This window comes from Felis catus, chromosome B4, assembly GCF_018350175.1.
Source record: "Felis catus isolate Fca126 chromosome B4, F.catus_Fca126_mat1.0, whole genome shotgun sequence".
Lineage (NCBI taxonomy): Eukaryota > Metazoa > Chordata > Mammalia > Carnivora > Felidae > Felis > Felis catus.
Genome location: NC_058374.1, coordinates 68963028 through 68988550, shown reverse-complemented (window position 1 = coordinate 68988550; position 25523 = coordinate 68963028). Strand labels below are relative to the sequence as shown.

The following is a 25523-nucleotide window of genomic DNA, read 5'->3' as shown; positions in this document are numbered from 1 at the left end:
CAGCCAGGCAACTCTGTCTTATGTGTTAAAGCTCCTATTTCATATTTGGGAAAAAAATGGTTCTGTTCCTTAAAAATAATGCAAGTATCACAACTACCTTGCTAATAGTAACTTTCACTCGTTTTAACCAGCCATAGATCTGATCTCGCCACCCCTTTCTCAAAAAACCAAACTCATGTGAACGTGTTTTTTTTGTTTGTTTGTTTGTTTTTAATGTTTATTTGAGAGAGTGAGAGCATGAGCAGGGAGGGGCAGAGAGAGAGAGGGAGACACAGAATCTGAAGCAGGCTCCAGGTTATTAGCTGTTAGTACAGAGCTTGATGTGAGGCTTGAACTCATGAGCAGTGAGATCATGACCTGAACTGAAGTCACACGCTTCACTTACTGAGACACCCAGGTGCCCCATGAACATTTCTAACTACATATAAAAGAAAACTTACTCTCTTCTGGCTGCCACCATAATCTCCCACAATCTGCTTCTGTCTTACTTTTTGGTGACTTACTCCTCTTGCCCTCCCCAAAGTCCCATACCAGACTCACTCACTTTAGATTCCCCAAATTCTGATCCTTCCTTTCACTGTCTTTATGGCCAGAATGCTGCACCCCCATCTGGTTGCTTAATGTTCAGCATGAATGGCATGTTCTACATGAGGTTTTGTTTTTGTTTTTGTGTTTTTGGTGTGGAACCCAGAGTTACAATTTCCCTCCTTTTCCTGGCCATCAGTTGCATTTTGTCTCACTATAATAACTTATCTTAAGAATGTGAAGCCCCCAGAGGGTCCAGGTCCTCCTGTCTTATTTACCTCTGGAGCCCACTATATTAACAGTCTCGCACCTAGAATGCACTCAAAATCTGGGTTGAATTTAATTGGGTGGTCACTACCAACCACCAGGTTAATTTCCTACTCATTACCATTAAGTCCCTAATGCATCCAATTATTTAGAAGAGCTCCATTTGACCATAGGCCGTGCTTTTGATATTGGTACAAGGAAAAAAAGCATTGATGGATACAGTCTTAGTTCCCTAGGGGTTGTAGTTATAATCACACGATTCAAATATATACAGTAGTCCAGCCATTTTATTTTATTGTAACTTAAAACAGGGGGAGAAAGAGATTATCCATTGCCCCATGACTTGAAAGGTTTTTTGTTATAAAGCTGGAGAAAGTTTCAATACTTAACTTAGTATTCCCTCGAAATTTGGGAAAAAAAAGTCTTCAAAATTCAAGCAACTTTTCCTCTCTGCAAAAGTTAGTGTGTGGTGCTTATTAAACTTCTACTTTTTTTTAAGCTTATTTATTTATTTTTGAGAGAGACAGAGACAGCCTGAGGGGAGGGGCAGAGACAGAGGAAGAGAGAAAGAATCCCAAGCAGGCTCTGTGCTCATAGCACAGAGCCTGTCATGAGCTCAATCTCACAAAACTGTGAGATCATGACCTGAGCCTATACCAAGAGTCAGATGCTTAACTGACTGAGACACCCAGGCACCCCTCTATTCTACTTTTAAAAGCATCAGTAGCAAAATGCATTTGGGAAAAATGCAGCCAGTACTTTTGAGATGAGCTATTTTTCTGAAAAACTAGAGTAATTGCAGTTGTACAACTTGTGCCTAAGTTAAATTTTTCATAAAGGATGCAGTATAATTCAATTACATACTGTCTATATTATATTCAAATTAATCAATTTCCACCCTACTTAGAGGGTCTACCTATTGCCTGGCAGTGGACTAGGTGCCACGGGAACAACAGAGAATTAAAAGATAAAGGAAAACAACATTCTTGCATGTGAATAATTAGACACGGATCCAATAAAGAGAATGAGACCATATATCGTATAATCAAATGCCAAAGGGCTCAGCACAGATAAAGGCTCATCTGTATTCAAGGGAAACAACTCCTCCTACAGGTTTATCACTTTCTGGAATGGGCAACAGCCTCGGCCACACACCATGACTGGAGGTTCAACCCTGCCTTCAACTTTGGTCCTCAAGAAGTGTCAATTAGTGTCAAGAAGTAATAATTCTTTTTGTTTTTAACATAATTTATTATCAAGTTGACTTACATACAACACCCAGTGCTCATCCCAACAAGTGCCCGTCTCAATGTCCATCACCCATTTTCCCCTTTCCTCCTCCATCCACCCTCAGTTCGTTCTCTGTACTTAAAAGTCTCTTGTGGTTTGCCTCTCTCTCTCTGTTTGTAACTATTTTTTCTCCCTTCCCTTTCCTTCCCCCATGGTCTTCTGTTAAGTTTCTCAAAATCCACACATGAGTGAAAACATATGATATCTGTCCCTCTCTGACTGGCTTATTTCACTCAGCATAATACCTTCCAGTAATAATTCTTACCTCCAAAATTTCTCTCATTTTCTTCTTTTCCCTTGGGTCCCACTGTCCTACTGTCCTACTATCTGAAGCACGTACCTCCTCACTTCTGGACACCTTCCTAATTGTCCTCTCAAATTTGTCTGCACCCTTCCTGCTCACCTGATCCAGTGACTGCTCACTGTCTAGTTAATCCTGTCCAAACACGAGTCATCATATTCAAAGGCCTTCAGCCAGGTATCTTCATTCATTCATTCGCTCATTCATTCACTCAATCAACATTTGTTTTTTTACACTTATGCCAGGCACTCTTCTAGGCACTGGGGGTATTATTATATTTACTGAAACATTTGTTTTGTTAATATGGAATGAATCCAGAAATTGGCTTCCTGGCCACTTACTGGCTATGTAATCTCAGGTTATTCTCTCTCACCTCTCTAACCTCAGCTGGTTTCCTTTTTTACAAAATGGGGACCCGATTTTGCCTGTCCTATTTATATCACAGAATTTCTGGGAAAGTAAAAACCATGGGGGTAGGGGTTTTGAAAATGTTTTGCATCTCTAAAATCCTGAAAAGAATACAGTCAACTAACATAGGGAAGAAAGAGACTTGTTCCAACTGAGGTGAATGTGCAGAGCTTTAAGGATTCAGTATTTTTTTTTAACATTTATTTATTTTTGAGACAGAGAGAGACAGAGCATGAACGGGGGAGGGGCAGAGAGAGAGGGAGACAGAATCGGAAGCAGGCTCCAGGCTCTGAGCCATCAGCCCAGAGCCCGACGCGGGGCTCGAACTCACGGACTGCAAGATCGTTACCTGAGCTGAAGTCGGATGCTCAACTGACTGAGCCACCCAGGCGCCCCAGGATTCAGTATTTCCTAAGATAGGTGGTGGACCTTGTCCTGCAGACAGTGGGAAATCTGTCACTAGAGACTTTGTAGCAAAGGAGCCAGAAGGACAACGTACTGGCAGCAGGGTGGAAGATGGCTTCAAGTAGAGTGACCAGAAGCAAGGGGCAGGCTAGGAGTGGAAAGAAAACATGGGTTCAATGAATCCAGAAGATTGGTAGCAAAGGAAAGAAGGGATGGAAGTAAAAGAAATACTGCAGAGGAAAAATCCAGAATTTGACAGTTTGGAGGTAATGGCTGGGAGAACAGGATGAAAGGCACAGATGAAAAGATGATGACTCACAAGTTAGGATTTGAAAGGAATGAATGGCTTATGATCCCTTTACCAGTGAAAAAGAGCACAATTTATATCCAAAGGAGATGGGTTTACTATTGAATGGTGAGTCTGAGTTGCATATATAAATATACACAAATTAATAATCACACAATAGAAAATATTATTAGAGGGGCATCTGGGTGACTCAGTCGTTTAAACGTCCGACTTTGGCTCAGGTCATGATCTTGTAGTTCCTGAGTCTGAGCCCTGTGTTGGGCTCTGTGCTGGCAGCTTAGAGCCTGGAGCCTGCTTCAGATTCTGTGTCTCCCTCTCTCTCTGTCCCTCCCCTGCTCATGCTTTGTCTCTATCTCAAAAAAGTAAAAATAAAAATAAACAAAAAAAAATAGAAAAATAATGAAATATTATTAGAACCTAAATGGAGTAATAAGGGCTTTGAAGAAATAGCACTTCATAAGTATTTCTCAGATTAATATTTGTTATTTATGGGCAGAATCCTAAGATTGGGGAAGAATGTGAAAGGCAGTTCAGTAAAAACCGCTTCCCTAATTATACTGTTATTAACATCATTTTATTATTTTATTTAGTTTTGCTGTTACATTTGAAAAGGAACTGTTTCTCTCGGAATGCCCCAATTGATTACAATTTTTTGAGGTCTAGAAATGCAATTCTTTTGTATTTAGATGAAAATGAATTCATTCTTTATTCCCACTGCTACAGTATAGTGACCCAGATTTCAGGCTTTCAAGATCTGTAAGTTACAAAATGGCAGAACTGTTGTTTTTTTTTTTTTCTGTGAAATTTACTGTCAAGAGTATTTACAGAATACTTTTATGTAAAGGGGTTCCTTGCATGTTCTAGTTTCTAAGACTCCTCTTTGTAAATGATTCCATGCAATTGATAGTTTTTAAAGCTTGTTTTCTGAACTTATATTTTATTTCAGTTCTTAAAGAAGTATTTCATATTTTAACAAAATACCTCCTTCAAGAGAAATCCACAGAAGGATATAACAAATACTGGCATAGAATAAAAATGGGTATGATTCTTTAGGAATTTCTAGACCTGGACTATCTAACACAGTAACCACTAGCTATAAGGGACTACTGAAACTTAAATTAGGTAAAATTAGTAAAATCATAAATTCATTTCCTCAGTTGCACTAGCCACATTTTAACCACTTAATACCCACGTGACTAGTGGCTACTGTTCTCAACAACACAGATATAGAACACTTCCATCAACATAGAAATTTCTATTGGATATTGTTTGTCAAGACCATTGTTTACATAAATGGAAGGATGTGACTGCAGTCCTGATCAGCTCCATTTGCTCCACAGTTGGTCCAACTATCTGCATAGCACATGATAATTAACATTGTTAAAGATGTAGATCAGCGAGGCCACATCCAATGTGACAGCTGTTCACAGATATATCCTATGGTCAAAGTCCCGGAATTGCTCCTGCCAGTCTTGTGACCAAGGTCAATATGGAAGAATGTTTTTCCACTTTACTATCTCTAATAGGACCATCGCTCCCAAATTACTCCCTAGATCTGTAGGCAGTAAGAGTCTCTCAAGGGACTTCTAGCATAATTTGTTTCATATTATTTGGTCAACAAATTTATTTCACTTGTAATTTTATTTAAAGAATGTGAAAGTCTGCTGCCTCTTAAGAAGTAAGTCTACACCATTTCCTCCAACTCAAACATAGGAACATGATGGGGAATGAGGTATAGAGGCCAAAGCCTGGTAGCTGCTAATGGGCAGGTTTCCCCATCTCTGCACATTAAATATTGTAATTAAACAAATGTTTTGTGAGCACTGCAGAAATATTTTGCTGTTCTGCAATTTGTTGAACACCAAGATAACATTCAATAGATCCAAGAAAAACCTAAAAAGATTTGGCCTTCCAAAATCACTATGGTTTTGGCTTCAGTTTAAAAATGATCAATTTAATTATTGGCTATCACAGAACACAAAATGAGCCATTATGATAGCTTATTAGAAGGAAAAAAAAATCTGACATGGAAGGCATCTGACCTAATTGATTCTAGTACTGAGAATTCACCAAAATAACTCCTGACTATAAACGATATTTTGGCTATTAAGTTCATCTTATAAAGATCAAACATTTCGGAAGGAGGTCGCATTTTAAAGCATGCTGAAAAATGGGCTCTTATAAATAGGAGACTCTGTTTAGTAAACCTAGCTAATTAAAGCACTTAATAAATGGGGGAAACCCACTACTCTAAATCTCTTGTTGGTACTAGAGAATTCTCATTTGCTCTTTCAGAGAAGTAATCAATTGAAGGGCACATTTTTCTTCTCTTTGTTCTTTTCCATCAATTTTAATGGGTACAGAACATCAGTCACACGAAATGTAATGGGACAAGAAGATGGATGAGTACATTTGAAGCTACTAGTCACAGGACAGAAAACATCCTGATGAGGTGACCGTGGCAGCACAGAGTTCAACAATATGGCCTGGGCAATATTTAGTAAGTGAAACTATGTTGCTACATGTTTGATATTAGCACTCAGCAAAATCAATCTCCAGACACAATTTATCACATTTCTATAGGTCAGACTTTCAAAGTCACATCCTCAAAATATGTTTCAATGACACTCTTAATTCCAGAAAATGATTTAATCTAGCAACAAAGTGCATAAAGAGAACAATCTAAGCTTAAGGAACCTGACCTTGTCTTAAAAGTGATTAAAATTCCTTTGAAGACAGAGTTTTATTGTAGCCTAGAAATTATGTCCACATATCACAAGATGAATTGGTGTATGCAGTGGAGGCTTGCTGTAACGCCCCTTCAAGACCGGGGCACTCACTCTCCCAGCCCCTTGGTGACACCGGGTCTGCAGCCATGGTCGCAGTTTTGTCCTGCTCTGGGAACTGCCCTCAGCCAAAGGCAGTTCATCTTGTGCAAAAACGACACTTGCCCCCCACGTCCAAAGACAGAGACCACCGCAGGAGTACAAAGAAGGCATGACTGTTTTGCCTCACTCTAGCACAACTCCGAAGGGCCATCCCAGCTTCCCGGCTCTCCCTGTGATCAGCTCTGATCTCTGTTGAGACTATCACAGCCTACTTTTCCTCTGCCTTCACTTCCACACAGGTGTTGATCCCAAGACAACTAACTCCCAGAATCTCACATGCAAATCTCTCTCTCAGAACCCCTTTCCCAGGCCACATAACCTAAGACAATATATATGACCAAAGAACTGTTTTTCTTTGCAGAGAATTAAGATAATTTAAACACTGGGCTGAATGAGAGGACTACGGATATTCAGGTCCACAAACGGTAAGTCACATACTATTACTTTGTTAGGACTGGCATAAAAAGATGGTTTTTTTTGTATAACTTAAAATTTAGAACATATTACACTTAATAATTTAAATGTAGTTTGATTCCAGTGGGCCTCTATATCCTCATGTAATCCAGCAACTAGTCAAACTGTATTAACAGATTCAGGGGCTGAGTTACCATTTGTTTGTCTTGCCAGTTTCCTTTTGGTGGAATTCAAGGCAACCTTTGCCATCATATGACCACCCATTGGTCCTCACTTATGAATACTATGATATTATTAATAAAATGTAAGTAGAGAGCTCCCTAAGGTCCTGTTGGCTGTTTGTTTCTTATGCACCTCCTAAAAGCAATAATTTATAACAGGATATTAAAAAAGGAAACTAAACCTATTTGAAAAATATCAACAGAAGATTCGACATCTCAAATTAATAAGTGTTTTTTTTCCTCTCTCAGGATTTTCTGTGATCTATGAAACACAGATAATACTGGCTGGAAAGCTGTGAATACTTCAAAGCCATCAAAGCAAACTTCAAAGTGAGAGGCCAGTTTTCAAACGATTTTCTGGTTGTTGTGCAAGGTGAGAACCAGGTATTTATGGTGGGAGGAAGAAGAGGAGAGCCCTAGGGAGCCATCATTAGCACATTGATAATATTGTTTTCGGATGCATTCAATGACACCAACAGGCCATGTCCATCAGTCACAGACAAGGTGTCAATGACTCAGTCAGAAAATGATAATCCATCAAGAAGATCATTTCATGAATGTGATCTTATGTGGAAATTGCTGGTGAGGCTATTTATCTATAGCCTTTGCTTTAAATGCTTTTATCACTATTGTTTTTAATCAGTTATGAAACCACAATTTCATCTTCCTGAAGTCTAGAACCTCGTTACTTTGCTTTCAAGAGCCTGGAGTGACAATATAAAATATGTGTGAGGCCGCTTCTTTATATTAATATTTAATGCAGTTTTAACAACTTTTTAGAATGGTTCATATCCAAATGGATCCCACAAACCTGAAAGTGAATTGATAGCCACAGACTCCACTTAAATATATCTGTGAATCATCTACTGTGTATCTGAACATTATACAAATGAATCTGGAATTTTTTTACATTTGCCGAGGTTACTGGTACTTACCGGTGACATTATATTTCAAAAGGTGGAAATGGAAAAGACTAATTTAAGCCATCTAGTCTATACCAATTCAGGAGATCTTTCTAAGACATTTTAGTCTAAATTTCACATCCTGCAAAAGAGGACTATATTGAATGGAACACTGTCACTGTCTCCCTTTCTCTCAATTCTACTAATTGCACTAAATACAATAGGGTGCACTGTTGGTGGGAATGCAAATTGGTGCAGCCACTCTGGAAAACAGTGTGGAGGTTCCTCAGAAAATTAAAAATAGACCTACCCTATGACCCAGCAATAGCACTGCTAGGAATTTACCCAAGGGATACAGGAGTGCCGATGCATAGGGGCACTTGTACCCCAATGTTTATAGCAGCACTCTCAACAATAGCCAAATTATGGAAAGAGCCTAAATGTCCATCAACTGATGAATGGATAAAGAAATTGTGGTTTATATACACAATGGAGTACTACGTGGCAATGAGAAAGAACGAAATATGGCCCTTTGTAGCAACGTGGATGGAACTGGAGAGTATGATGCTAAGTGAAATAAGCCATACAGAGAAAGACAGATACCATATGTTTTCACTCTTATGTGGATCCTGAGAAACTTAACAGAAACCCATGGGAGAGGGGAAGGAAAAAAAAAAAAAGAGGTTAGAGTGGGAGAGAGCCAAAGCATAAGAGACTCTTAAAAACTGAGAACAAACTGAGGGTTGATGGGGGGTGGGAGGGAGGGGAGGGTGGGTGATGGGTATTGAGGAGGGCACCTTTTGGGATGAGCACTGGGTGTTGTATGGAAACCAATTTGACAATAAATTTCATATATTGAAAAAAAAAATAAAATCCAAAAAAAAAAATACAATAGGGTGCAATTCTGAAAAGCTTTCAAATTTTTTACTTAATTTTTACAAATTCTTGAAGGTTGAATAATTGACCTTCAGGTAGAGAGACACCAGCTTAGAGATAAGTCTTAAATGGCCTTCATAAGCAAGATGGTAAAAATATCCTCACTTCCTGCCTCCCTCTTCAGATTACCCTAGAACCTGGATAAGTTTCTAGTCTGACACAGAATATGCCCGGGCATTTCTTTCACGGTTCGGATGTAATTTTTATGGGAATAGGAAATCACTCTTTGTTTAAAAAGAGCTTTTTGATATTCAAAAACTTAACTTCTACCCTCTCTGAGTTTTCTGTCTCCAATTTTCTGTGGGTCACTGAGTCAGAGAGTTCCTTGGAAAGCTTCACTGATACTGGGTATATGGTGGGGGGGGGTATCTTTACTCTCATTACATTCCTCATGGCTCAAAGAACATCATACTTTTTGTAAGTAATAACAAATAATGAGTATAAATGTTTTATGAATAATTTGAAAAACATTTTTAGTATATTATTGAATGGACTAGGTTTTATTTAGAGATGAAAGTTGTAAAAAAATGCTTTTCATGTTTTTATTTTTATGTTTTTCTTAGACTACTCCTTGCTTTATATGACCTTAATTGGGATTATCTGCACTTCGAGAAATTTTACAGTAGTTATGAAACCCAAAGACATCATCATCAGGGGAAATTCAGGCATTTTCCAGTATATCTTATAATCATCACCTTGAATTCTTTTTATATTAAGAAGGAACATATGTAAAATGCATAATTTAACAATTTTGCCATACTTTACTATTTTGATGATGGATATAAATCATGTAGAATAAAAATAAGTATGTGTTCAGCCATTTTCACATAAAATACCTAATTCAGTTTTACGACATAGAAGGCAGAAAATTAAAACATGACAGTTACTCAATAACCAATTCATTTGATCACACACATAACACTGTTTTGCTTTCTATAATGTATATAAAACGCTCTATTTTAAATACTTTAATTTTCCTCTGTTGCAGAAAATCATTATCACTATGACATCTCGTGATATTTCATGCCACTCTCTCCACTAACACTGCTCCTCACGGTATAGCTATTTGCAAATAAGTGTATTACTAAAGCCTGTTGGACAGTAAACATCCTGAGGGCAGAGAGTTCACCTTACTCAGCTTTTATGTAGCCTTCCGAATATTTCCCTGGACACAGAATTCACTTAGCATTTAGCGATTCAACTTTTATTCAAGAAACACCTATATAGGCTCTGGGTTAGATTGAAGATGGGGTTTTTGCATACGAGAGAGATTCAGAGACCAGTGAAAATCATAAGCAAGTAAACTAAAAAATAATATTATTCAGTACATGTTCTGACAGAGGTAAGCACTGGGTACCTTGGGAAGACAAAAGAGGGGGGGCCTACTCAATCAAGTTCAGGGATTCTGGGAAGATGGGAACCGACTTCCCAGACAGCTTTGAGGAGGGCTACAACTTAGTGAGCTAAAGAATGATGGGGAAATTCTAGGTAGCAACAACAGTTAGGTTTATAGGCTGGCTTGACAGTTGAGAAATGAAAATTCTGTCATTATCCATCATGACTGGAGACTTCGAGATAAGAACCTCATATACTGGGTCTACTTGGGTGATAAAATCTTCAGTTGGGAGGAGGAATCACAGAATGGGAGCACAGTAGGGGTGTAGGAAGGGCCAAGAGTGCTTGCTTTCAGAAAAGCAATAACCAGGTACAAAGTTTTCTCCAATATCTTATTTCTGAATCTGGGATGCAGCTTGCATATGCATATTAAAGGTGGTAACTTGTCAACCCTGCCTTGCCCCCAGCTGTTCATAAATTTGATGATGAGCCTTGAAATTAACAATACCTTAAAATAGATGACATCTTCAAAGTCAAAATAAGGAACATGTAGTCTCTTGAATTATCTTGTTTTCAAAGAGAACTCAATGAATAATGGAGGCAACAATAAATTGAGATTTGTTTTGTGAATGCAGTTGTAGCTATGCCCCCCTCCCAAGTCCCCTCATCCCCAGCTTATTTTCTTCTTCCTTGACTCAATTTGCATTAAATACCTGCTCTGAACCAGGCACTGCAGGATATGGTAGAATCTGGAGATGCAGAAAAACTAAATATACACCCAGAAGCATTTGAGCATTATGAAGACTGACTTACCTTATCTTGGGTTCATAGAGGACATCCCAGAGAGCAAACCTCAACTGGAGCCACAAGGGATTAAGGTTTTTACATGTGTATGGGGATGTGAAAAGTGCTCTAGGCAAAAAGGACATTGTGTGGAAAGGCAAAGAGATGGGAAAAAACCACATTGTTTTCATATTAGAAATTATACTTTCATTTGGCTAAAATTTGGACTGTTAGGCCAGTATGAAGAGAAAGCAGATTGACAAAGATGTTTCACGACAGGCACAGATTTATGGAAAAATGGGCAAGACTTTCAAGCGCTCATAAGTGGAGTGAAAAGCCACTTTCCCATACTGATGGGCTCTCATAGGTGAGATAATTTGATTTAAGTGGGGAAAGAAGAAGTAAACAGGGCTTGTTTCTCCTCCTTATAATAAAAAGACCATCTCTGGAGACCTTACAAAGTGAAATATAAATAGTATCTATCATTTCCCTTTCTTTCTTCTTCCTTTCTTCCCTCTCTTCCACTTCTTCCTTCTTCTTTTATCAGATATTTATTGTGAGACTACTCTGTGTGAGGTGCTTGGTAGTTGTGGATCAGTTTAGTGGATAAATATAGAAAGCTCAAAGGGAGAGATATTTGATATTTATAATAAAATCAACATGGACTTTGGCATTAGGCAGATCCTGATTTGAATTCCATGTATTCCACTTGCTGACAGTATGAATTTGTCACTTCATTACTTTGTGCTTCAGTTTTCTCATTTGTAAAATGGGGACGATGTTCTATATTTCACAAGGTTATTGTTGGACTGAAATGAGATCATAATCTCAAAAGTTACCATTTACGGCCTCCATGTAACAGGTTATGCCCTTTGAATATATGATCTCATTTAATCCTCAACAGCACACTTCGAGGTTGACACTAATCAATTAAACAAAGGTTCAAGGAGGTTATGTAACTACTAACTCAGAGAGGAAGTAAGTGCTGTTATTCCTTGATTCCAAAGCCTTGTGTCTATGCACAGCGCCTCTCCTATTTACCACATTGTGCTTGGTATTTAGCATACACCCATCGAACAGTAACATCCCATGTGCCAACAGAGTAAAACATTTTCGCTATTCTTCATGTTGTCTGAACACTAAGATTCAATTGCAAAGGCAAAACCAACTTCAAACATTATAAATATGAGTCACTAAGGAAACATACTTAGGGAATGAGTGGCAACATCTGTCCACTGTGCATCAACTCAACATGGCTGTGCTTTTTCTGATTACAATGAGACGTTTTTTAAAATATTTAAAAATTACACGTGAGCTTTTAAATTAACAGCTTAAAATGCAAGTCTTAAGAATTACCCAAATTTCTAAGTCACATTGAGGGTCAACAATATTTCTAGATATCTGCAAACAACTGTGATGTTATCTATGAACTTGTTTTTATTCAGGTATAGTTGACACATGCAGTGTTACATTCATTTCAAGTCGACAGCATAGTGATTTCACAAGTCTCCACTTCATGCTATGCTCACTGCAAGTGTAGCGACCATGCAACACTATTACAATACTTTTGACTATACTCCCTATACAATACCTTTTATCATGGCGCCTTATTCATTCCACAACTGGAAGCCTGTATCTCCCTCTCCCTTTCACGCATTCTGCCCATCCCCCACCCCTCCCCTCTGGCAACCAGCAGTTTGTTCTCTGTATTTGTGGTTCTGTTTCTGCTCTTCGTTTTTTTGTTTGTTTGCTTTTTGGGGGGGGGGAGGTGAATTCCATACTCCAAGTAAAATCGTGGCTGTGTTCTTTTAAATAAAGTGCCAAGCAAACAGTATTTACACATATTCTATTATTTAAGTTGATTCAGAGACTCTATTGGCTTGTATCCTTAGGGTGTGTAATGTCCTGCAGTGATGATGGCACCAAGGTCACTCATTTTTGCTTGGAGATCAAGACACTCAATTATCCTCATCCCATATCCTGGTTAGTCAGGCTACTCTTCCCCCCCCCCCCCCATGGCCCCCACCAATATGTCCTATTAGTCATATTCTATGACTTTGCTTTTACAGTACATCCTTAACACACTAACTTTGACGGAATGGATATATGATAATTATGCTGAATTGAAAAATGAACTTTGTTAGCCTAGGTCATTTGAAATAAAAACCTTTGTTAAGCTGTTTCGTGAAGACCCCTAGGTTATCCTTACCTAGGGGTAAGTACCTTACAGAACCGTCCTTCCTCTGCAATGTCCACTGTGTTAAGGTCATGCATTTCCACATTTGTTTTCTATATTCGTGCTTGGAGCACAAAGTAGGCACAGAGTAATTATTTGTGGTTATTCAATGAGATATATTCTTTCCCAAACTTTCCTTTACTTTAAAAAAATACTAGTATCTGAATCCTACCATGATTCAATTATAGGAAAAATTACTATCACTGATTAAACAGTGGTCTTTCATCTGTAGACTTATTATTTTTAAAACCACACTAAGTATTTTAGAAATTCTCTTTGTTCACATACTACCCTTGAAAGAGTTGTTTTGTTTAATAAAGTTACCTGAAACAGATGCTTAAGAGGCTTGGAAGTGAGAGGTTAGTTCAGAAAAATCTAATTTCCACTGAGATGAGAGAAAGTTTCTTAAAAAACAATTCTACAGTATTTCTAAAAAGCTACATAAAGCAGAAGAGTGTGTTGGGGGGGAACACTTCACTAGGACCCAAACAACCATAAAGCAAGATTTACAGCTTGTTACAGAATGGCACAAATTAGCAATTAGATGTTATATGCTGAAACACAGGAGAATATGGGGCTGCTACCTTTCAAGCTTTTTGTTGAAGGAAACAATGAACTTTTCATAATAACCCTTTTAAAGCTGTTATTCCACATTGAGATTGATCGAAGTAAGAAAGAAGATATGAATACAGCTGGAAGGGAGACGGAGACGGGGCAAGTTATATCGATGACTCTGAAAATGTTGCATTTAAATATGAAAATCACAGCTGCACTTGAATTATCTAGGATTCTAAATCTGAAGACAAAATTACCACCCAGTGGTACCTAAATCCTCATGAACCACTGGAAGACATTTATTAAGAGTAACACCTAAAATTCTTATAATGCAAGCCCTAGAACGATGATGGAGGAAACAGTGTCTACAAAAGACTAGTTATTTGAGGCAGATCCTGTTCTGGGCGTCCTGCTTACCTTTTCTCCAAGAATCATCAATGTTTCCAAGATAGAGATCCTGCACAGAACCATAATTCAGAGCCTCTTCTCAACTACCTAGTGATTTAATTTTTTGGGCTTTTCTTAATAACTTAATCAGATTAATTGAATACCTACTAAAAATGACTTGTGAAAATTCAATATATAAAAATCCACTTATACAAAATGAATGTGCTGGACAGTGATTGGTTGTTGTAGAAGGATTTTTCACTATGAATCTTCAGGAACAGTTCCTCTAGTAAAGTTCAGGAACCACTGTTTGCTAAAGATATGTGGCTCGTTTGTTACTCTCTACCATGATTGGAAATGAGTAACAAACATGCATATGTTAAGTAATTACGTAAATAAGATCACATACTTTAGAAATATTTCCAACAAAAATTGAAATTAAAGGATTTGCTCATCAGATTATCCAACTTAACCAGCAAATTGCGTTGAAGAGTTAAACATTTCAGCATATCTATTAACTAAGTTTTCAGCAACATGTGCCCTTGCATGTAATACAGAATCAGTGAAAATGTTTTCCTACAGCATTTCATGTAAATAGAAAGATGGAATTAGAGATGGTTGACCTTTCCCGAGGTCTAGATCAGTTCAATAAGTAGTGAGAATATAAAGAAATTAGGTGTTGATATTTCAATACAACATGTAATATTCTGATCCTTCAAGTAGGGAAAGGCACTTCCTTATCAAAACTACCTAAATTAATTGTAATCATTAAAAATATTTACTCTTATATTGGGCCTTTTGCATACCAAAAACAATCTAAGGTTTTCTTCAAAAGTCTTGGAAAAGGGAGATTCTAGCTCACTGTACGTGTTTTATTTCTTAATCACTATATTATCACCACTATCTGAATAACATGGCTCAATATGTGATATCAATTGACCTTACTTTTAAAAGGAAAAGTAAAGATGACTTTCATTTTTAACATTCACAATTTTAAGTAATTTTATACATTTCTAAAAAGGCTAAGAAAATCTGTGCTCTAATGTTAGCGGTAACTCCACTTTCGATCATCTGCCTAATCTCAGAGCAACTTCTTGAGGGTACAGTACAACCCTTGTTTGAACCCACTGCTTACTGGGTTTTGTCCACATTTCTGTCCTGCAATGCTCTGTAATCATCATCACTGGGGTCTGTCCAGTTTAGGTTCTCCAGTAAGCCGATTCTGAGATAGAGTTAGTGTGCCAGATGTTTGCTAAGGAGTTTGCTAAAGCAGGCAGCAGGACTGGGCTGAACTGAAGAAGGGTTCAGAAGAACTGAACCAGGATGCAGACTCAGCCACAGCTCCAGGGAGCTCCAGAGCAGGAACTGTCTCTGGAACCAATTCAGCCTAGGCTGAAATGGTCAGGTGCTGTACACTTGCACCAGCCTGTCAGGGGATAAGGGCCACCTGGGAGGGTAATAACCTTGGGTGAGGAACCCCTGCAGCGAAGACAGTCCCTGGAGGGGCTGACGGCTGGTGTGCTTCACTGACAGCACTCTCAGTAGCTGGGGTGACAAGTCCTTCCTGAAGAGGGACCTGGGTAGCTCACGATGAATTTTCAAATTCAAAGACGCTGAGGTTCTCACACACTCTAGTGTGTGTGAGCACGGAGGCCACTCCTTTTTAAAACTCTCGCCTCTTGGCTTCTCCCACAGCTTTCTGACCTGCCTCCTTCTCCCTCTGTGACAATTTCAACATGTTCTCCTTCTCTTCTTTCCTGTGTCTTAATATGATGTCCTGGGCTCACAACCGTCCTCACTTTTTAGTTTGTCTCCTCGTTTACATCTTTCTGGGTGATCTTATCCAACACATATACATGTGGCAAATTTTCATTCTGCACATTCACTGCCTGCCTGACATTGTCAGATAGCCCATAAACGAATGTAACAGCCTTCCCTTCTCTCTCTTCCCCATGACTCTCTTCTCTTGGTAAATTTTGCTACATCTACCCAGTCTCACAAGGCAGAAACTTACTGAATTTACCTCCTCATTGGCCTCAATTCCTCTCTCCCTTTTACATTCTTTCTACCACTAACCCCCCTCTACAACAGCCCCCCACCTTGGCATCCCTTGGAGTCTTGCTGGAGAACACCATCCTGAACTCCAGCTCAGCTGCCCCCAGACACACACCACAACCAGGTCCACACGCTTACCTATCATCAGAGGGATCTCTCCTTTAAAAACAAAGACAAACACACACACAGAAAATCACCTATCATCAGAGGGATCTCTCCTTTAAAAACAAAGACAAACACACACACAGAAAATCAGGATACGGGATACTCTCTATGGTTTGGTCTTGTCCTGGGAGCCTGCCTTTGGCTTTAGACATGAGTAGCACACAATGCAGGTCTCCTACTCCAAGTCCATTCGCACATCTCATCACCTTCTTTTCCCTTCCATCTTTTAGGGTGTTGGGTTCCTTCCTTTTTCCTCCCCAACTCCTCAAGCCCCAGCATGTTGAGCACCTTTGCACTCCTACAGCAGTCTGGTGATATCTCTGCTCACTCAGGGCCTCACTTATCGCATCATATAAAAGTTCTCTGCTCTTGCGTCTTTGCTACAGAGTGTACATTTCTCAAAAGCAAGGACTGTCACATTTGTCTTTGCATTCCATGACAAAGATCAGAACTTGGCACATATCAGGCAATCAGAGTTTACTGGAAGTTTATGGAACTGAACCGCATGTCTAGAGTTGAAGACACATGCTGGGTCAGTGACAAAAGCAAGACATTATGGTGATGTGCCCTCATTTGTTCTTCTGATTGTAAGGAGCAAACACCTCACTCAAAAATATTAAATGTGGATTTATTATAGGATTGTACTAGAACTACAAAAATGAGGCCACTCTGAGGACCTATTTACTCTTTATGCTTCACTTTGCCATGACCCATGTGCTTTATTTTCACTTGTTTCCAATTCTCTTGTAGATCTGAGCCTCACAGACCCCCAAGCTCCCCAACTTGCTTCCATCCTCCTCTCTCTGCAACGCTTTGCATCCTCATCCCATTACTAATGCTTGTTTTTGAGACGAGTATATTGTCTTGTACATATTCTTGAGACCGAAACAACCTCATGGAACTTTCCACTTCACACACCAGGTGATTGGCCCTGGTTTAGTTAGCTGTGAAGCATGGGATAGAGAGGAGGGCAGAGTGATGTGGTCCTTCACCAGGAGCTATGGGTGGGGTGGTTTACTCTAAAGAGGCTGTGGATCTGCAAGATATGGAGGCAGCCCTCAGTGAGCATCTGCTGGCAGGTGGAGGTCAAAGGACAGACGAGCACCTCAGCTGCCTACAAGGAACTCACAATCCAGTCACGAATTACTGACTATAATATTAGATGGATGAACATGAAAAAGGAACCCTAAAAAAGGAAAATGTTACAAGAGTTCCAATGTGGTAGGATACACATCTTAAAAAAATCAATGAATTGCAGGGCTCCTGGGTAGCTCAGTCGGTTGAGCGTCTGACTTCGGCTCAGGTCATGATCTCACGGTCCGTGAGTTTGAGCCCTGTGTCGGGCTCTGTGCTGACAGCTCAGAGCCTGGAGCCTGCTTCTGATTCTGTGTCTCCCTCTCTCTCTGTCCCTTTCCCGCTCATGGTGTCTCTCTCTCTGTAAAAAATAAACATTAAAAAAATTAAAAAAACAAAACAATGAATTGCAAAAAACTCTTAACTCAAAATATTTGAGCCAAAGAATCAGGGTCTGTACAGCTAGTGATGGAAGGGAATAGTGGAGATAGGGCGAGTTCCATTGAAGCTGAAGAGAAAGCACTAAGTTGTAAGGATCTGAGCTGGAAAGATGATTTAATGAAAAAAGCAAAAAGACTGGTCTGGAGGGTTTATAAATTGAATTATGGGAAGGAGAGAAAGATGGGAAAGAACCTGGGATGGGCTCGAGAGGTCCTTGAATATATTGGAATAAGAGAAGTTGTACCTTATTTTATAGGAACTGGGAGTCATTGGTGCTTCCTAGCAATATTCCAGTAATAGTCACTAGGGTCGACTAGCATTCCTGACAAATTCTAACTTGGAAAGTTCTTACCACAATATTAGAGAGAGTTAATAAAAGAAAGCGTGATTATGGGAAGGCTTGAATTGACGCTGGGGAATGTGCAGAAGTAAAATGACCACAGAGTCACTGTGTGCATGAAGAAAACAGAAGTGCCATTTTAATTCAGTGTTTTTGTGTTTTATTGATAGCAATGGCAGTGAGTCCTTCCCTGGTGGTAAGGAATGTGGGGATGGGATGAAGTCTGGGCAAAGAGGTGAAGACATTATGAGTTGTGTATACATAACATGTGACAAAATACATTTCTGAGGGATACAGGACAGTAATTAGAGAGAGCAAATGAGATTTAAGAAACTCAATATAGGGTAAAGGACACTTTAACATATTTTAAAATTATGAGAAGCAATCCTAAAACTCCTTATTGGGTTTTTGTGAAGATTAAGTAAGACACTGCTTAGGAAAAAAGTGCTTAGCTCGGTACTTAGTAGTAAAGGGTCACTATCACTGGCTGTCAATATTGTTACTTTCAATGCAGCTTATGTTTCAGCGCATGTTGCTAATTCATGGATGCAGGCTGTGGGGGAGACCTCTGAGCTGCGCCAAAACAGTCAAATGAATAAATCAACTCTGTGTCATGCAACAGTATCTACTTGTGGTTTTCCGGAGACTGAAGGCAATTTATTTTCTCTAATTTGGCAAGTGAGTAAGAGAAGAATCTCGCATATCACATTAAACGATCTTAACAAAATCCTATAAACAGTTCCATGTTAACTGTATGAGCTTTTAAATATTTGCTCACATTTTGAACATGTTATTCAATGCCAATTAACACCCCATTGATAATTTCTATTATTTAATCACTCAAAAAGTTACATTGGATTTATGTATGAAAAATCAAACTAAGAAGTCAATAGATTTAGGTATTATCCTACAATCTCACTCAGAGATAAATCTGTCATTAGCTCAGAAATGACTGACAAGCTGTTGAAGCTCTCTTGGTCCAGGAGGGCTATTTGATCAGATTAATATGGAAGAGGCAATTTGGTTCATGTCCCTAGAAGGGCACTGTTCAAATTACTCATTTATTAATTCTTAAGAGGTTAATAAATAACCTATTTTGAAAAAAAAATAAGTCACTGCAGATAACAACGATGTCCCAGGCACATGTAAAAGTTAATAGATGTATAAAGATGCATGGAAATTGCTGCGTGTGATTACTGGATCTACCCAAATCCTAGATTCTTCCCATCTGTGTTCATACTAGAGCCTGATTGGCCCAGCCCCAGCTGAAAATAATTTTCTTGAAATGACACTCCCTCTCTTCTGCCAATTGAAAGTCTTAGCTTCTCTATAAGAACAAAAAATATCAACAAAATCTAAACTTGACCTCATTTCACACCTAAGCACATCATTCTGTTTCCCTAGACTCTTCAGTGGGCACATTTGCTTTTGTTTACTGCAGTTCTACACCTGAAAACTGGCCCATATTATCAGATCACTAAATACAGAAAGAAAATGTGAAAAGTCCAATATCATGATTCCATTACAGAGACATAAATATTTTGCTCATGGCCATGTGTATAGTATTTACCACTAATCTTAAATTTCCACATCTCCTAGTAACCTTAATTTGTCTTAGCTTTTAAGAGATAGTAACAAAAGAAACAAAAAGGTAAGTGATCTGAGAATTACAAACTCTATAAATACATGTGATTTGGAGAATCAGGTGTTAATGTTTGTGTGAGTTCATTCATTTTAATATACCAGTAAGAAATACTCTGGCTCCCAATCTCAAGTCACTCTTGTAAATAGTACCCTCTCTTATGCGGGCAGCTATGTGCCCCCCTGAACACCTGGTTAAGAACACGCTCACTTTGATGTGTGCTCTGAGCTGCCTCTCCTCCAAATAAAAATAGAAACTAGTTTGCAGCACCACACGGGCTCCAGTGTATTATATGAGCCTATCACTGGTTTCCTTTGATATCTTATCTATTCCATTAACTCAATGAAATAGAACGCAAAGCTGGGGACAAACTGTAGGAGGGCTCCCCTTGGAAAACGCATGCAAGACCTTTAAGCTGGGGTTTTAACTTATCTAATAAAAGCCAGTTAAATGGAAGCTAATACTTCATTTTTCACCTCCTTTATTAAAGATCGTAAGTACTACAACTCAGGAGTAGAGAAATAAAATAAATATATAGAGAAGTATAGGTGGAGGCATTAAAGAGTATGCCTTATCCATTTTTCTCAAGACTGAGGAAGCACTTAAAGACAAAACTCACAGACAAGCATTTTAAAAATCCACAACAAAGACTCTTACTCCTCAACAAACACAGTAGTCCCTTCCTGGATGCAGCAATCCTGCTTGATTTCTTAGAATGCAAACAGCTTAACCTAGCTATAATCAGGGAGGATGACACCTACCACTTCCTCCATATTATACTTTTATATCAATTTAGTAATTCAGAGAAAAAAACAGATTGATTAATCCACTCCCCTGCTCTCCCACCACCCAAAGAAAATCAACACTAGAACTCAAACTCCAACAAACCAAACTAAAGGAAAGTGTTCCACCTAGAGACTGTTTTCATGAGGCAAAGTGGATGAGAGCTTATCTAGGAAATGAACGTTATTTTAGCCCATCCTTGCAAGTTTGTAGCAAAAAAAAAAAAAAAAAATTAAGCAAAAGGTATTGCCCCTAGTGTAATTAACAATGTTAATCTTCTTTTTCCTCTCTATGGTGATAAAGGAGTCATTTTTATATTTAATTAATGCAGAGGATCATTTTGGAAACTGGCTAATGAGCCTCTGATCACATTACCATGAAAATGTGCATTAACATTGCAACTGAGCAGGCCGTTTCATGTGTAGCAAATCCACTTTGTAATTAGCCCACTGTGAAATGAATCACGTCAGGGGGAAATCTGAGGGAACGAGTAGGCAGTGGGCACTGGGCTACTGCTGTGCCCACAGACCACCAACATCCCAAACGTTGTCTTTCATCAGCAATACTGTCTAAAAACAAAAGTAGTGGTGTGTCACATCTGGGACAAACCAGGAGAAGGAAAGAATAAACTTTATTTTGCCAAACAACAAATTTGGACTTGAGCAGACACCCCAGGGAAACCTGTTTACATAAAATGGTGAATTAATGGAATTCTGTGAAAACTATGAAGGCTAGGGATGTAGTTTTTATTTTTATTCTGAAAAGCCCTCAGATATACACTAAAGGACAATTGAATTTACACACTTTCCCTAAGACCACAAACAGATACTGTAATAAGCTCCCGAAATTAATTTTTAGTACAAAACATACAAAAACACACAAAAAGAATCTAAGAACAGGTGATAAGAAAATCCCTTTATCTCCTTTTTAAGCCAAGGCATGCATATATATATATATATGTGTATATATATATATATATTTTTTTTTTTTTTTCTCATGTAACACCAGGTCTTCCTCTTAAACCAAAGCAAAAATTCCTAATTACCAAATAATTCCTCTGGCTAACAAGATTTTGCAAGAAACTTTTCCTGTCTATTCAAAATAACTGAGATCATAGACCTATTAAATCCCAATATTAATGTACCAATGATACATTTGATTTTCAAATGTCAACACTATTTCAAAATGAAAGAGGTGTCTCAAAATATTACAGTGTTACTCCTTATACTTGACTGACATCTTGGATCTCAGTGTTACTCCTTTTACTTGACTGACATCTTGGCAGTAGACACAAAAAAAAATGTTAAAAAGAATCCCACAGGAAGTCATCTGAAGGGGGAGTGGCAAGGAAGCTGAAAACTGCTACCCAAAACCAAAATAAAAAGCCCCCAACGAGCAAGTCTGCCCTCAATCCTGAAATCTACTGAAAGGAAAAAATAAAGCTAGCCACAATTCATTTACCATCTTTCAGACAAACACAAAGCCTGGCTTGTTTAGTTGCTGGTCTCAGACCCTGCACTCACCTGGGAAACTTCATACAGCAGTTTGTAGTGTTCCTCTCTTTTCTGAAAAGTGCACAAATTGCAGCCCATTCTAAGAAGCAGAGACAGAGAGCAAATCTTCTAATTTCCCCAGAACTGAAAGGCAAGTGAACTGAAAGGGAATCACCCTCCAGACTTGACTACTGTTTTTCATCAGTCACTTCAGCCCAGAAACACAGACAAACCGCTGTTAGCAGGAAGCACAAGCCAGGGTGGTGCGCAGCAGCATGCTCTTCGCTTTCCCTAAGTATCTCGCACTCGCGGATACACACACAGAGTTTCCAGTCAGTTCATGGCAACACTCCCCCTGTCTCTGCATCAGTGCACATGACTACACAGATTCCAGCTCATGAATATTAATAGTGCCTCATTGATTATTTATGACAGAACATGTTAGCAGGGAGGGGTGTCATAGCTGCTGCTGATGACAGATGAATATTCACTAATTAAGAAGCAAATGTAGTGTGGTTAAACAAAATTCACTTGTGTCAATACCATCTCTGTTTATTAAGGATACAGGGATGAGCATAGGGCATTTCAAAAAAGAACATACACTTAATTTCTCTGTTGATGTAAGGTTTTAATATGGGAATAAGAAATTCAGAAACAGAAATACACTTAGTTCACATCTCTACGTTTTGCAACAATGAGGAGAAATATTTTCAGCACTTAGTAAGTCTAGGGGAGGATGAAGAGGAGCAATTATTTGCATTTACAAAATAAACACAGAAGCAAAGGAAAATTTAGGGAGTGATGTGGCAAAGGAACAGAAGATGGGGGCTAACATTCAGTTTTAATTCTGATCCTACCAAAAAAAAAAAAAGTGTAAAGACCATTACCTACCACAGAGGAAATAAGGCATATTTTCTTAGTCTAAGTAAAGAAAATTTAAGCAAGTATTAAGAGCTAATACTTGTACAGATAATAAATATTTTAATTAGGTAATAAAGGCATATCTATTGAATATGAATTTGTAGCAATATAAAGCATGTGGGTCTATATTTAAAAATCAGATGAATACAATGCCTTTTCTAAGAAAAAAAAATTCAAATGCATATGGTATTTATGCTAATTTTATTAAAGTCATATATAATATTTCAGAAAGCTGACACTGGCAATATTTAAATTGTAATGTAATGCACAATGACTCCATTTATGATTCTATATTTAGAGTTCATAATGTACAAAGGTGAACACAGACTTTTAAAAACTAAGCTTGGATGTTTAGATAATAAAAGTAATGCATTTAATTTCACACTCTCACAAATACATATATTGTATTGCAAGCTGGCAATTTTTGTCCCTTTAAGATATGCTAGAAACAGCTAAAGCGGGTAATAAAAGAAAATTCCTTTTGTTCCCATTCTGACTTACCCACAACCTCTGCTAATTAAGAAGTATGTCCTTGTTCCAGCACATCTTTAAACTGGACAGGATAGCAGGTGGGTTCCAAAGCAAAAATAATTACTTGGAAACTGATGACTCTGGTTTGGAATTACATTGGATCTTGAAGATTTTTAATTGCTCGTCACTTATGTGTAGCTACTTTTTGGGGTCCAATTTCCTAAAAGCGCTTTGTCAAATGTTTAGAATCGATAACAGGAAATGATTCTAATGAGTACTAATTGTTAACAAATTGGCTTTGCAACTAGTAACACCTCAACACCAGCAAGTAGCAAGGAGATGAGCAATCATCTGCTGCTTATCAGTCCTTTCCCTTGGGATGTAATAATCCGATTTTCTGGGCCTAATTTCACCTAACAGCCTGGATGGAAGCCAAGCTGAGAGACCTACATGAAAGTGGCATCATAATTGGGAACACTGCATACGAACAAAGTTCACCAGGACTTCCTGAAAATTAGAAACCACTTGTAGCAGATATTAATTATGTTGATCCCGTTACAGAAAGAATGTATCAAGGAGGTATCTCAAAGGACCGTTATGGGCATCACTGGGGGGCAACAAGCAGAAGCCATCTTCCTTAGGTGCAGCGGTAAAAAATATATATTTGATGCTTTAAAAAATGCTACTTTTCTCTGAGCCTCTATCACTACTTCCAAGGAAGTGTTCTTCCGCTGCAGTTCACATCCTTAAAGTCAGCACTGCCTATTTCTTTGGAGGATTCTGTGTTGCTCAACTGTGAAAGAGTTAAATGATATTCAGATGCTTAAATTCTGTGCTTTAAAAGGAATTAGAATGCAGTAAGGCAAGGATGGTTCACCTATTCATCAGTGAAAGTGTTTGCTTTTTCTACTTATAAAACTTCTTCATGAGACAGGTTTTGAAAGCTAAGTAGGAAACCTAATTATTAAAGCTACCGTTGCTTGTTGCAGCTTTCTTCTCACAATACTTTGTAGTTCACTTTTAAAGAAAAGAGAAACAATTATAAGTCTAAAAAATATTTTCTCAGTCACCAGAAAGTAAAGAATGAGCATTCTAGGGAAGTCAGTAATTTCAAATTGAAGTTATTCATTCAGCAATTTCTCCTGGCCATTTGCTTTATTCATTACCGGTGCCCCTGTTCTATTGTTTCTATTTCAGGAAGCAGAGGTAGCTTCTTTAATCATTTATCACGCGCTGCCCGTGGCCCATAGACTCTGGAAGGATTCCATCTTCTGCTATTAATGGGATCATTCCACAGAATTGAAGAAAAAGGGAATTCATAATTCCAAAGTTCCCTGAATTTCATTAGCATGTGAGGCTTTAGGTTTTCCAATGACTACACCGCAAAATTTTGTGTTAGAATATAAAGTCAGAAGTACATAGGGGCAAATGAGTTAATCCGGACAATGTTTTAAAAATACAAATGGATTAAATACTATCTTCTTGGGTGGTGGTAATAATATGGGATGTTATAGCTTAAAAATACGCAGAGAATAGATGATCACCTTTCCAAGTATCTGTGCAAAAAAATTCATCAAAAACATTTGTTGCGTATGTATTTCAAAATATACTTCTTACTATGGCCTTTAATTTGTGTTAGTTTATTCCCCCAATGTGTGGTGGCATACAAAATTGGACACACGTTCCTCAGGATCTAGACGGGCATATAAGAGGGCTAAATCAGAGGTAAATGTAAGGAAGGAATCTAGCATTTTTCTTGCTTTTCCTATATAGATGGTAACACTGAGTAAAAAGTAGATGAGAGTTTCTCTTACAGAATTATTCCAGTGAATAAATGAAGAAGGAATGATAGAACATACCCATGCCAGAAATCCTTAAACTAGATACTGAGAATTAATGGCTGCTAACATCACACACACACACACACACACACACACACACACACACACACACACACACACACAACCTGATAGAAGAA

At 38.3% G+C, this 25523-nt stretch overlaps 1 protein-coding gene across 2 annotated transcripts in view; it reads right to left on the bottom strand.

Annotated features, from left to right (window-relative positions):
• PDZRN4 (PDZ domain containing ring finger 4) overlaps positions 1-25523 on the bottom strand; it is a 371623-nt gene that overhangs the window by 117878 nt on the left and 228222 nt on the right. Inside the window, exon 1 of one of the 2 annotated variants that reach the window (XM_019834828.3) lies at positions 22184-22493. The exons of the other annotated variant lie outside the window; for it this stretch is intronic. Within the exon in view, the coding sequence (XP_019690387.2) occupies positions 22184-22252 (69 nt within the window). The 5' untranslated portion in view covers positions 22253-22493. Of the gene's footprint in view, positions 1-22183; positions 22494-25523 lie in introns of those variants that run through there. 2 annotated transcript variants of the gene reach the window in all.